Below are 15,272 nucleotides of genomic sequence, written 5' to 3' on the forward strand. Positions count from 1 at the left end.
TCCAGTAGTTGTTTCAAACAATTGTTTGAAAAAAAAAAAAAGGAAAGAAAGAAAACAAAAAAGAAAATCCAGGAGCCGATGGTGTTATTTTATGGAGCTGATTAGTGCTGCATGTATATTGTCATCAGTGTCTCTAGCCAATGCATTCATTAAAAAGCCTTTTTAAGGCTAAGCAGGAAAAGAAAAATAAGAAACACCCTGAAATGTAGCAAGTAGCAAGAGCAACGCTTACTGCTATAATCGTGCACGTACTGTACACACGCAAACACAAGAGTGCACACACCCACACACGCGCGCACACACAAACACTTTCAAATCAAATCAAATCAAACTGTAGGTAGAATGAGATGCTCTTTTCTTGTCTTTCCTAAACTCACAAGCGATTAAGCATTGATATGGAATGCCTGTTTATCTGTTTCTGCTCTGGGTAAAATCTCTCTCAGATAAAAATACATTCAACAAGAAAAAAAATAGAAAAAATATATACTGTATACATAGCATTTTATATATACAGTATATATATGTATACTGTATATACACATGCACGTATATATACATATGTATACCTACATGCATTTGTATATACATATATATACACAAACATACAAATACTTTTGTTGTTTTTAGCATAATTATATTTACATAAATATTCCTATAATGCTAAAGTTTAAAGAAGCATGATCTCCTTTTTTTTTCTGAGCTTCAAAAAAGGTGCTTGAGTAATATACAATTAAAATTAAGCAGCTTCCTAGCATGGAAGTAGTTTCTAAATCTGCATACCAGTAAATAAGAACATCAACAGGAAAAAAAAACAAAACAACAACCTTAAAACAGTCTCTTTTTTCTTTTTTTTACTCTCTTGTAAGCAAGAGCTTTGTCCAACAAAAATATTTTTCCTTCTCCTGTATGAACAACCAGAGATTGATATAAAATAACAAAACAAAACCACAACAGACAAAACAAACAAACAAAAGCCCCTGGAACTGCATGGTGTTCTTGACTTTTCCTTCCTTCCTTCAATACTGCTGTCAAAAGATCCAGTGCTCATATCAGGAATTACTTAGGCCTCAGTCATTTGCTAACTCTGCCAAAGTCTGGCTAATCTAGCCAATCAGCTTTGAAGAAAACAAAAATAAAAACAAAAAGCAGCACAAGGTATAATTTTATACATCCTTAATAAACCCACCCTTTATTTTCTGCTATAACCTTTTCCTTGCTATTTCATTAACTACTGCAGCTTCTCATCATATAGAAAAATATTTGCAGCTACACCACACTCGTGATGTGACAAATTCTGTTCTAGGAGTATATTACTGTAGCAACAGCTGGAAAAAAAAATCAGACCTTTTCATATATTTTTTTTCACCTGGGGTTAGGCTTTGCTGCAACAGATGCAATTTCAGAGCAACAAGAAAAACCACTATCCTGCTGCTCGACGGTATTCTTTATTCATTTTCTTCTCCAGCCAAGCATGACCAGCTTTTCTTCTGTGAAGCTTCCTCTTACCTCATTGCCTACCCCCAGCCCCTGATTCCCCCTCCCAAAAAACCTCTATAGCTATGTTACAAGCAAATACATCTTAACAAGTTTTAAAACTTTGGTTCTAAGAAAACACTTGGTCAGTTATCTCAAGGAAAAGTGGGAATGCTTTTTCTGGCACATTGCAGGAGTCAGAGCTCATCCCAGTAAGGTCTTAGAGCTGTACATGTAGTCACAAATCCAATACAATCCACTAAGCAAGTGCACAATTCTAGTTTTATTTTAATAGCAGACTTAGTCTCTCTCTCTCTCTCTTTCTTAAATCCTTGGCAAGGGTGCAATTCTTCAAACTGTTTGATAGAAATTATCTGCCTGTAGGTTGTTCTGTTTCTGCATGCTGTAAAATCCACTGTATCTTGAATCTGGGTCTGCAATTCTTAGCATCCTCTGAGAACTGTCCACCTGGACCATGGTACCTTTCTTGCAGTCCACGTATACCAGTTGATTGTTTAGGCAAGAAGGCTGTTAAAACAGAAAGGGAATATTGAGTAAATTAAAAAAAAAATATTGCATTCCACACATAATTAAAAAGGCTTTGTGATTCAAGTCCATAAGCTCAAAACAAAATCAAATTGGCAATGAAAGACTGGACTTTTGCTAAACTTGGTAAAGGTTTATTATGCCAGGCACAATAAGAGACCAACGCTCTTCTCAATCACCATTTTTCATCTTCTGAATGGAACTCTGGTATTCTCATATCCCAGACGGACTGGTCAAACTGTTCTGTTAGTGTAGCACCACACAAGGGCTTAACCTTGCTGCCCCGGATATGCAGCAGCTCGTTCCCAAGACTTTAACAGCCTCTTACTGCTGATCATTTCCAAGAATGTTTCGGTTCCTGGCTGCAGTTCCACTAAGAGAATGGGACAGATCTCCACTGTTATATAGTTATAGTGGGGTGTCCTACGGTATCCTTTGATATTCCTTCCCAAGGTGGTTTATATATATATTACTTCCTTAATTAGGAAATTATCAACCTTTTATCTAGTATTTGCTAGGCCTTACACCCTTGCAACGCAGTGTGGAGATGCCAGTGTTGATGTGGCAACTTGGAAGAGTTGTTCTTACTTGCTTATAAACGTAGAACAGGGGATTTAGTTTTAGGCAAATGTAAGTAAGCAAAAATATTCTCTTAAGAATTTGGCTGCCTGAAAGAAAATTGAGTGTATTGTATTTAGCTACACATATACACAGTTGGATTTTTTTTTTTTTTTTACATTTTTTTTCTTGAGCTTGATTCCTATCTACTGACAACTCACTACTACATGGAACCGGAAATGTTTTCGTTTGATTGTGAAAAAAAACATTTAGGAGACGAAATAAATACCAGACTGACTGGTATAAAATGGTTTAAGACATAAGGAGAAAATAATTTAAGAGCGTTTACATGCTGTGAACTCAACTGCATCCTACACAATATGCTAGTTAATCTTGTTTTGCAAAAAAGTGAAGGCCTGGAAACAGACATAAACAGGGCACCTTTGTTGGAGCTTTGTAGCAGGACACTGGAATCCACTGCTTTTTCTGATTGACAAGCAGAAGGACGATGATCAGTAACAGTGCTATCGTGATTGGAATTGTCACCAAGGCAACAGAGCTAACCGACGCATCTTCACTTGGGTGAGGCCCACTGCCGCTTCTGTACTCTCCCTGGAGATGACTCATGTCTGCAAGGCAAATGTGAGCATTTGTTCGTAATTATAAATGGGCCTTGACCATAAAGAAGAATGTAATTATGAAAGTCCCACTTGCAGCTATTGTTACTCGCATGAATTTAGACTTTCTCTCCCAAAATGTCACCTTATTCAAATAAATTAGAACAACTGAAAAGTAGTATCATATAGTGACTATATTAGCCAGGAAAAGGCTGTCAAAAGAGAGAGGAAATAGGATGGAATCTAAAGCACAATAACAAGCAAGTCTACAATAGCCTCTTAGCTCAGCTGAGTTCGCATCATCTTATCTGATCACAACCAAATTCCCACTTGTAAAAAAATAATCAGCCTGTGTCTCTATGCTGAGGAAAACCTGGAAGTCTTACAATGAAAGCCCTTTTTTAAAAAAATAAAACCAAAACTGGTAAGACAATTATGATGTGTATGTTCTCTCATTTGTTGAGAACATATTACAATGCTTGCACCACTCAGCCGGTGAAAACAGACCACTGGCAGTCTAGTAGACTGTAGCAAGTTTTGCATGTAATTGCAAAGAATGGTAATTTTCAGTGACATATACAACACTCCCACACAGTTTGCAGCGTGTGTTTATAATCCCCAGCCAGGATAGTTGCAAGCCAGCTACTAATGCCTGTGAGAATGAAAAAGCTCTAATTAAAAAAGTGTAAGCTTACAATTTTGTAAAGCAGTTACATTTCATGTATCCTTTCTCCTAGCCACCAAACAATAGTATGCTATGAGATCATGCTTGGATTTAAAAAAAAAAATAAAATAAAAAAAATACAAGTATAGGTAGTCCTTCAATTAGAAAAGGTTAACAAAGCCTGTGACATAGAGTGTTTCCTCTACCTCAGAAAAATGATTTCCGCACAGTTTTAAACAAAAGATGAATTTACATCCTTAGACATCTTTATTAGTCCTGTGTCACTGTACCTGAGAAGTGATTTTATTTTTGTCTTGCATTTGTCTGTGATATATGTTAAGTTGTGGTACATGTAAGAATGTCAAATGGATCAAATGAAGGTCTGTCGACTCCAGTGGCCTGACAACAGCCTGCTTTCTAGTTTTTGTGTCAGAAAAGACACTCTGCAGAATCACTCCTCATTCATCATTTTATTGCATTCTTAGTTTTATAGAACTCCATCATATCAACACAGATGTTTCTTCCAAGCTGAAGATGGAATGATAATGAGACCAAATTCCATAAATATAATTTAACTGACTGACTCATCTTTACTCAAAGCAAAATGCACGTAAGAGTTCTGCAATGAAGAATATTATCAGATAACCACCTTTTCAAAGCGTTACACAGATGCTACCTGAATAGAAGAAGTAGATGCATTAAAACATGGGGAATAAACACAGACCTCAGCTCAGTCTATATCAGATCTTACCTCTGTGAATGTGGATGATGTCATTTTCACTTGGTGTTGGCCAGTTTGGTACTTCTAGTTCAATGTCTGCTCGATGATTTGTCTTCTCAATGGGGATGTTAGTAGGTTCAGGTACGTACATCTCTGTGAAATGAGATAAATGTGTTTCACAAATTACAGGCTGCTTAACTTTTCACGGCTGCTCTTAATTTAGAAAATATAGTTTGCCATCTGCAGTGCTTTGTCCTACGAATCCTTTCCTTTGTTTCAGAATTTTGTGATACTAAACAAGAAAAATAGCAAGGAAAGGCTACATCTTGCCAGCTGATACGTAAACAGTCACTGCTGGTTTCTTTGCCTTCCTTTTTTTGTAATCCTCAAAGTAGGAGAATTTTAAGAGGGAGCACTGCTGAATCTCCCCAGTAGTCCTGTTGGAAGTAGTTACCAGCTGACTAAAATGAGCAACTCCTGCAGAAGTACGTCAGGACTAGCATTAAAAACCAGTTGCAATTGTTATGTCTCTTGTGTCAATAGCTAAGAAAATTTCATATTACTTTTAAGCCAAGTTAAAATGATAAATAAAGAAATGCAATAGTTGAAAAGTAACGAAGAGACTTGGAAAAGACATAAAAGTTAATCACTGACATAATCCACAGAAATGTAAGAATATTCATTTTCCTACTTCACTAATGTATTTCCATAACCTTGTGAAAGGACAGAGCAGGGACAAGCAACTAATTTTTGAGTTCACAGTTCTCAGAATAAGTACAATTCAAACTATATATTTGCACAATATGCCTAGCTGTTAAGAACATTCATTTTCCTGAAGTCTAAAGGTCTGTTGTCTCCTTGACACTGTCCAAACACGGACTGACGTTCAAAAACCAATTAAAAAAACTTTATCATCAGTGCTGGAAAACCAGCATTACAATAATCTGAGTTGTGCTGCCACATTACCTGGACACATGGGACAGCAGCTTCCCTCCACGTTGATGGGTTCGGCACAAGGGAGGGGTGGGCAGCTGACAGTGGAGCAGAGGGTCTGACCCTGCAGGCAGTAGCAGTGCGTGCAGCTGTCAATGTCCCAGCGTTCCTCATCTGCGTAGGTTTTTCCATTGAAGTGGCAGACCACTTTCTTTGGAACCGTATCTTCTGTTGAAAGAAAACAGAGTGGTGTGATCACGCGGTAATGGCCAATTACACACAAGTCTGATTTCCTCTCCGAGCACAAAAGTGAAACAATAGCTACAAAGAAATCCCAGCTGTAATAAAAGACCCTCTCCACATCTTCTGGAAAATCTTTTAAAAAAAGGTCTAATTTCTGCTTCCTTATGAAGTACATAATTTGCCCACAACAGCTTCTTCTTATTTTCCTCATGCAAGAGGCTAGAGGACAGATGACTGGAAAATTAAATGATATCAAAAGTGCTGTGAAAATCATGAAGAAAGATTAGGCTGGATGCCAAGAAGAATGAAGCAACTCTCATGTGACATAACCAGAAACGCTCAGGCTATTATGATAAAAAAAGATCCAAAGAGGATCTGATCATTCCCTGTAATTGCATCAATGGAAAACCCAAGGAAAAGGGCAATAACCAAACTCAGTACATTTTTTCATGGTTACTATTACGTAAATTGGAAATTGATGTGATCTTATCCCTCAGAAAAAAAGTGAGGTTCCCGAACACCTTTCCCAGAGATTGAGAGCTGTATAACTAACAACTTCTCAGACAGACTTTGACAGAGTACGTGATAAGGACCTGGACTTGATGAAGCAAGTAGGTCTTGGGAAAACACTTAAAAGAATCACTACCCTTTCTGCCTAAGCATTCAATACATCATTTTTTTTTATGCTGCATCATATGCAAGCCTTTTAGGTGGTCTGCAATATACCTTCTATTTCACTAAGAGAACAGTTGTGCATTGCTTAGCCTAGGATGTTTTTTGCTGCTATAGCACTTTATAGAGAATCAAAATAAAACTACACAGCAGAACCTCCAAAAGCCAAGCAGCACCTTACTTTTATCTTAGCTTCTCGCTACCTTTTTTTCTTAGAGGCAGAAATTATGATGAAACCTGCTGATGACGTGAATTTGAATATTAAGCATATGTGTGAGATAACAGACTGAAGTCACAAAATAACTTCTTAAACTGTCAGAGAAATACTGGTTTAACATTCACAGAGATTACATATTTATATACGTCAGTTAGAATCATAGAATCATTTAGGTTGGAAAAGACCCTTGGGATCATCGAGTCCAACCATCAACTCCACTCTACAAAGTTCTCCCTTACACCATATCCCTTAACACCACATCTAAACGAGTCTTAAACACATCCAGGTTAGAATTACCTCCCAAATATAAACAAAAAGCCTTATTAAATAATTTAGCCATCAGTACAGCTTTTAATTAGTGACAACACAATAGACTGACACCATCCGGAATAACAAGGTTAGCAGTCAGCAGACCAGTGCAACAGACCTGGACAGAGTAAATTCAAATGCAAAAGGAGACCAGCAAGAAGTACTACTGTGAAAATACTAATGGAATTATCTGAAAAGTGCAAACGTTCCAAAGGTCCTTGGTATGTGTATCCCATGGCTTCCATGGCTGCAAGTACAGGTCTCAACCTCTCCAAGTAGAAGATTTCATAAGTGAATACGGGGTGGATGAGGAAAAGGAACAGTGGGAGGAAAAGGTGGCTGCAAGCTGCAGAAAGCACGTTAGGTTCTTCCATAGATGAGATGTATGTTGGCACATAGAGCCAGCGGAGCCCTGTGTTGGTCGGAAAGTAGATATGGCTGGGGAGAGGCTGAGGCAGACAGCCTGAGTGGTCCTCTACTGCTCATGACCTCTGCAGACCTAAAGCTGAGCACTCTCTGTGTACTCAGGGCTGATTTGCTCCCAAAGTGCTACCTTGCCCAGCTCAGGACGGCTTCTTCAACTCAGCAGCTGGTCTGGCTGGAAAACTCAACTTTAACTTGCTCAGGCTTTTGCAAGTTGGTAAAGAACACATCACAATTTAATACAGCAAATGTTTTTTAGAAGAACGAACAAGGGTAAAATCACCATAACAGTGTTGCACTTGGAACCTCGAGAGGAAACTTAAGTCCTAAGAAAGTATTATCCTCTGTGCGTCTCAGGTTTTGGTGCCCAGCTCTATGCAAGGATGAAGATGGAGGCCACAACACGAACAAGCACTCAAGGACAGTGGAAACGCAAGAGACTAGCAGAAAGAAACCCGCATACAAAAATGCAGTTTAGAATACCGTGTCTAGCCCTACCCGCCTTCTCTCAAATTTCCTCTAGCTGCACCAGTAAATCAATCTCATCTGGTAAACAAACAAACAGTCATTGCTCCATTTTCCGCAGAAGACTAATCTTGTCTCTAATCAAATAGATACCACTTTATCCTTTCTAAAGTAGAAGGTTATTGTTCCAAAGTAATCTTTCTTTGCATGAGAATGAAGAATGTTGAACACACAGGATGAATTTGAGGAGTTGGACAAAAAACAAAGCCTCCAAAGCCTGTAAAATTTTGAATTTGAATCTATACTAAGTTGTTAGGCATTAACCAGATCTGGATCCAGAAAGAAAATAAAATACAGTGCTAAAACCCTGCATAGTGTTTGAAACTCCAATAAATGAAGAAGGCCTGTTTCCACAAAGTTTGCTTACTAAACATTTTATCAACTATTATAGGAACTATATAAGGAAGAACCTGTGTAAAGATGTGCTTCACAGAAATTAAGAGTAAAACAGTATGAACCAGGAAAATTAAGTGCATGACCTTACACCTCTTACAGGCAAGAGTATATAGTTCATAGACACGGTTAAAAAAGTAAGTCTCCATGAATTTCAGTTATTTAGACCACAAAACATACTGTCAAGATAGTACAGCTTAGATTAATAAAATGTATCGTCATTGTAAGTCTTCATATCTGAACACTAGTTAAAATCTGAATTCTGTATTTCATATTGCAGAGCAGTTGCTACTAAAAAAACCTCATTAATTTTTTACAGCTCACATATTTAAGTATTTGCAATATTGTGCAACTATATGGGATTCAAAGTAAATTAATGAAAGCCGCATCTACATGTTGCATGTATATATTTGCAAACCTGATATTCAAGGTGTAAGCACGAAGTTCTAGAGGGTCTCATTTTTTAGTTCATGGCACTGCTCCCTGTGGTGCATCCCTTCCTTGACCTAAAGAATTCTCTAGTACAGTACTAAGGCTCAAGTTCTGACTCTACTGGTTTGATTGCCCAGCTCCGCATACATTCTGTATTTTTTTTAATGTTAAAATGTATTCTGGATTACAATGATAGTTACGGTTGCAAAGTCAATCACTGAAGAAAAGCCTGCAGACAGCTGGCAAAGAAACTTTAAATCCTCCCCATTTTGTACGCAAACCATAACGAGAAAGTAGTGACAGGATAACATAGTACTTTCCCCTCCAAATATTCTCATCAGGAATCTAAATAGGGTTCCAAGGGCAAAAGAACTTGGTATATTACCAAGTTTTCAGGAGGATGTCCTCTGAAGTTTGTAGGCAAATTACATTTCTATCTTCCTGCACTTCTACCTCAAAACCACAAATCACGATCCTCAAAGCTCCCTATGCAGATTTCACTCTTCAATTCAAGAGGCACAAACTGCATCTCCGCAAAACAGGGAAAACGTATTTCAATTTGGAAATAAAACTTCTTATTCACAAGAAGGAATTCACAAGAAGCAAGTTATCAGCTATTTTTATTTGCTCACCAATACAGTAAGGACAACATTGTCCCTTTCTCAAAACAGGTCTCTCGCAGGATACCGGTGGGCAGGACTCAGAGTAGCACCTAATCACTCCATCCATGCAAATGCAGCTAGTGCAGACATTGGGCTTCCAGGACTCAGCCGTCAGAAAAATATCTCCTTCATCGTTTTTGCAATAACTGGGCATGCTCTCATTGCTTGATGAAGAGGGCTGAAGAGGCTCATCTGTAAATATAAGCAGAGTAAGTTATTTAACTTACAGTAGCTAACTTCTCTCATATTTCCTCAAAAGAGCGTTCACCCCTGAAGAACACAATGGGGTTGTAACACATGGGCTCACTACTGCAGCAGAACTAGAAAGACAGAGCCATATACCTATTTGGTCCTTACATATGATGTGGATCTCATAATGTGCTCTAGAACAAAGTTTATGCAGACCTTCATTGAGTTTACTCAAAAAAAAAAAAAAAAGAGAAAAAAGGACAGCAAAGTGAAAAACAATCACCATCAGAAGCAACCCCTGAGAAAGCCACTCTGAATGCTCTGAACTGAATGGTATATAGGAATTCACCTCAAATCAGAGAGACTAAATTTTAAATCTAAGACTTGAATCCCAGCTTCTGCCATGTCAGTTCATATCCTTGAATGACGCAAAGTGAAAAGCTATTACGCTGCTGTTGCTTTCGCTAGTAGACTTATTTGAGCTAATTATAAGCTGTTAAGAAACAAATGGAACTTGATAGGGCTTCAGTTTGATGCCAGTGGGTCTGCTTTAATTTTCATGCCGGCACATGGGGGAGACATATTTCTGCAATGAAGCTCAATCTTAACAGACATTATGGATCAAGAAATATGACTGTATGTGCAGAGAAGAAAAGGAGAGGGAAAAAAAAAGATTCATAAGGGGACTCAGATCAGGTTCTCAACCTAACTGCGTTAAGTTATGAGAGTAAGCTTTTTATTTAGCCAGTGAGGAAAGATTAGCTCCTCCAAACAGTATTTCGAAGTTAAGCAACATTAATGTTCCCCTGTTACTAATAATGAGAAAAATGGAAGTCAGGAGAACTGGCTAGCTTCTTCACTGAAAATATTTTGTCAGGAAAAAAAAAAACCACAACAATGCACCCAAAACCCCAACAAACACCCTGTAGAAGAAATGGCAAAACCTTTTTTTTTCCTATAGTAAAATTTTTAGATTCTGTTTTAATAAAGACAAACGTTTTCTCAGTGAGTTTACATACAATTCACAGGTTTGGAATAAATTTAACTGCAATGAACTCCCCCATTTGCTATGTAAAATAGCAATTCACATTCATTCATAATTGCATCTCTTTCCCCGGGGGAAAGCAAATCCTGTTACCTTCTTGACAGTGTGAGGCAGTTTAGGAGGAATCTGACACACCTGCTGGGCTGGAATGCTTTGATATTACTCAGTTGCCTTCCAGTCACTCTCAAATCATAACAGGTGAAGGTAAAAGCAAACAGAAGTATTTTTGAGAACAAATCCCAAATAGACAAGATAGTGATAAAAAGGTTCATAGAAACCATGGCATGTAGAAAGGAAAAGAAACAGGCCTGTATCTACCTAGCACTTTGACTGCTTTCGAAGTTTCTCTAATCCTGCATGTTTCCATAAATGAGCCAGTGCTTATTTCATAAACCTTCCAACTAAGGATTCTGGTACTCATGCACCCCTTACGTTATTAGGTTTCCTTCAAAGCAGGCATTCAAACTCCAGGGCCACAACATATAAGGTATCTCTTGCACACAGTGAGGTTTTGCAGTTGAAATAGAGGACTGCAGACCCTCACTCCACACCGCTGAAGAAGAGAATACCGCAACAGCCACCTGTGCACATACTGAAACATTCAATATTCACATCATACATTCTCAGATCAAGAAGGGACTCTTGATTGTCTGTATATACCTGGGCACTGCGGACAGCAGGAGTCCTGTGTGCGGGTGGGGTTTTGACAGAGAAGAGGGGGACAGACTTCAGTCTCACACAGGACGCGTCCACTGTGGCATGTACATTGTGTGCAGGAATCAATATTCCATGTCTCTCCTTCTACAAAGTATTCCCCACCAGGAGCATGACAGATCGATGGACTGGTGAGCTCCGGCTTCTGCACAATTATTTCATCTGGGAAAAACAGAATTGTAAGACAGGCAAAACCAACTGTGACTCTAATGATTAACAAATGTATGCAAGATTAATAATTTATGTTGTTATTGAAAATATTAGGAACAACAAACCCATCTATAAATATATTCTTAATGAAGCTCTTTCTACTTTATGCCACTTCAGGGAAAGTGGGAAAAATATAAACAAGAAACAATTTGAGAATCAGTCTGAATAAATACTAGTGTGTATAAATCAGATTACTTCAAGCATTCTTGTAATTTCAGAAAAAATCAAACCAACCTGTGATGTAGGAATTCCAAGAGACAACTGTAATTTTCTGGAAAATTATACTGATCGGACAGTTTCTTAACTGCTAAATATTAGCAGCAGTGCAATTCCTGAAAGGATGGATAAATATGCTTCTTGTCTGGGATTTAGGAAGCCCGGATTCAACTGCCTGCTTTTTAAGTTTCCTGAGTGATACGTGTCTGTACCACTTAGTGCCAGAAAAAACAAACAAACAAAAGAAAAAGAAAAACACAGAATCTACCACCCAAGCCCCTAAAAACATATAAGCACTTAACACTGGTGGAAGCGCTTCATCACTTTGTTCCATTAAAAAATAAATAAATAGAAATAATTATGTGCAGTCTTTGAAGTAAAAACTGGACCCAAGGAGATGCTGCAGTGTGTAGACATATATTTATAGTGACTGTATCTCACCAAACGAACCTTAATACCTTTTCAAACAATTAATTGCATTACCTCTACAGCCCTGACTAAAAGACTCACCCAGCCTCTAACCCAGGCAGTTTAGAGAATAGATTTGACCTCCTTCAAGTTAAGAAAGGAACTGAAACTGTTTCCCTTTTTCAGCTTGAGTGTCCTCCAGCCACTGGGGTATTAAAAACATGGGGGAACTCTCTCTGCCTCTTGGTGTTTTAAAAGAAACAAGAAACCTGTCCTGCACTTTCAAAGGGTTTAAGCACTTACCATCAAGAAAAGGCTATGCCACGAACTGCATCCTCATAGCCTGCTTAAAACGCTTTGGAGCCCACCCCCACCTAAGGGGCAATAAGGGCAGTAATAGTTGCCAGCTTACCATGATGATTGCTTTGGACCCGGAGTGAGCCCACCAGCTTTTTCCCCGCACTGTGTATAGGAATCGAGATGCCTCACACAGCGTGTTTCAGTCAACCACAGAACCCACGCGTTTGAAAGTTCCATGCTGCAACATGAAGCTTCAGGCTTATAAGTGATGTTGTCCTTCAGCCTGAATTCAACCCCTCTAACACGAGACAACTAAGTGCGGTGTCTACGTTAAGCACTGAGCTGCCTCAGCTTTCCTGTGCTACGAATGGAGGGGAAGAGAAAGTGAGTTCCAGGTAATGACTCTACATCTCTAAACCACTTTCTGAAGGTCCCTCTCTTCTACTTAATTATAAAGATGCTTAATGGGAACATCATCCTAATCCAAATAACTTGGTTAAGGCCAGAAAAATTAAATGAATAGCAGCCCCTCTAGTAATTTAGGCAGGCCAAGGCTCACAAAGTACATGTGCTTCTCTTCACGTTTATAGCACTGCTGTTACCTGTCTGGAGAACGGCGTTTGTGCCCTTTGCTCTATGACACTGCAACACAGAATTGCCACACCACTCAATTAGTTGTTTTTATTTCCAGAGAATGATCAGTAGAACTCAAGGAACCTGACTCTGGCCCATCTTAGTTTCTTGACAAAGCACTTATGCATTTCTTCTTTCAGGGAATTATTTTATCTTTAACCGAGTTGCTTATGCTATGCTTTTCTATGCTTTTCCTATTGCTTACATTTATGAAACACATATGTGATTCAGTAGCATTTACCTGAAGTGATACAGCTGCTCTGCTGCCTTGTCGCTATTTGGTATTTATTTCAGCTGGAACAACAGATTACATTTTATTCAACGGCATCCGAACTCACCATGGCAAATGCAATACTAATAATTTTCTGGAAATTTTCTGAGTCACCTCCTTTGCATTTAGTTCTCTGCAAAGTCACTGTTTTACTGCAGCTCATAAACTGCTCATCATCAGAAAAGCATAACCAGTAGCACTGCTGTACATACGGTGTTGCGTACTGCTCCCTTAGCAGCACTGATTTTGATATATCCCTGCAACTGAATTGCCACAAATATACAACTAATCTATTCCTGAAGGAGCAACTAGCCAAACAAATACACACTTTCGGGATAGCACGGTTCTGCAAAACTCTAGCAGTTAATGGCTTTCTAAATCTTACAGGCAACCTGGACCATTTCACAAGCACTGCGCCAATCCACTTAAACCCTCTTAATATATAGAAACACGGTTATAAGGAATGTTGTCGCAGTCGAGGTATATCTCACTCTGTTGAAAACTAAATGTGGAATTGAACACAACCACTTTTTTTTTCAGTCTGAAAAGTGAGCTCTGAGAGCTGACACTTCCCTGTTGATAGGCTAACAGGGCTATTCAAAACTGGGCACATCAGGATTTCTAATTATTTCAATATCCTTATGCCAGACACATTTGATTGATGTCCTCACAGCCTCACAATTCCAAACTGCTTTCCTATCTACTGAAAGCCATGATATTTATATAACAGCATCAGTGGACAATCGATATATTGCAAAATAAGATCAGAAGTCCGTTTTTAACAAATATAAAACCTCAGTGAGGGAAAACAAAACCACACTAGGACTAATCTGGCCATACTAATTCACACACTTACATATGCAATCACTTTAAAAAAAAAAGGTGTGTCTGCCCTAGCATCGTAAGAGTTTACACCGAGTATGACTTTGCTAACACAGCGGCTAGGTGCCTAGTACCTTGAAAGCAGGAAAGACGTCAGACAGAGAAACCCACGCAGGCACTGTATCTCAAAGGAACAGACGCTACTGGGTAAGAAACTGCTACTTTATACAAGAGACCGACGCTGCTGGTGCTCACAATCAAACACTGATCGCATCCACAAGGAACGTATAAGCGTGAGAAGTTGGTACCGCTAATCTCATACTGATCTTTCTTCCACAAACTGAACATCAGGCGTATGAATGGATTTACCCAAACTCATTCTCCGTACACAAAGTAACTAGCCACCGGTGCTGCCGAAAGACCAAAATTAACACTACTCTTCTTTGAATGCTCTGAGGTGTTCCGCGTGTGTTAGGTAAATCAATAGGCACAAGTATGCTGATAGAAGGGTGAAATCAGGAATGAGCCTTGGGCACCTAACAACAGAATTGCTGGAGCAGGAACAACCATCCTACATTTTAAGTTTTGAATCTTGAATGTTTACCTAACACAAGACTGACATGCTAACCTGTCCCCATCCATACGAAGAACACCATCCCCTACAATAACACACAAATCACTATGAAAAGGTGAGTGAGTACTGCAGGTGCTCCAACAGTTCTGTGCAGCCCTGAATTCCAGCTAGCGCAAGTGGAAAATAACATCCCTGTCCAGCGACATGACTTTAGGAATACGATATTCTGTATTTATTACTTGCTGATTGGCTGCTCCGCCTGGAACAATATTCACAACTGGATTGTTTTGTTGTTGTCGTCTTAATTTAACTTTATTTTTTTGCCAGACTGAGGTTTCATAGGGGAGAGAACTGTACTATTTAGGACAGACTGTGAATGTGTGTGCGCGCACGGGCAGCTGGAGGAAAGAATGACAATACCCGATGGGATGTATATGGACCAACACTGCATACTGCTGCGGCAAAAAAAATGTGCTCCAAGCTGATAAAACACTAAGGTTCC

The 15,272-nt window shown here is 38.8% G+C and overlaps 1 protein-coding gene across 1 annotated transcript in view; it reads right to left on the reverse strand.

Annotated features, from left to right (window-relative positions):
* Window positions 1-631: 631 nt before the first annotated feature.
* CRIM1 (cysteine rich transmembrane BMP regulator 1) overlaps window positions 632-15,272 on the reverse strand; it is a 192,598-nt gene continuing 177,957 nt past the window's right edge. Inside the window, exons 12-17 of the mRNA XM_074579919.1 lie at window positions 11,283-11,498; window positions 9,359-9,580; window positions 5,546-5,740; window positions 4,610-4,732; window positions 3,019-3,206; window positions 632-2,001 (exon numbers count right to left, since the gene is read on the reverse strand). Of these exons, the coding sequence (XP_074436020.1) occupies window positions 1,825-2,001; window positions 3,019-3,206; window positions 4,610-4,732; window positions 5,546-5,740; window positions 9,359-9,580; window positions 11,283-11,498 (1,121 nt within the window). The 3' untranslated portion in view covers window positions 632-1,824. The remainder of the gene's footprint in view (window positions 2,002-3,018; window positions 3,207-4,609; window positions 4,733-5,545; window positions 5,741-9,358; window positions 9,581-11,282; window positions 11,499-15,272) is intronic.

The sequence above is a fragment of the Larus michahellis genome, chromosome 3 (assembly GCF_964199755.1).
Source record: "Larus michahellis chromosome 3, bLarMic1.1, whole genome shotgun sequence".
NCBI classification, from domain to species: domain Eukaryota; kingdom Metazoa; phylum Chordata; class Aves; order Charadriiformes; family Laridae; genus Larus; species Larus michahellis.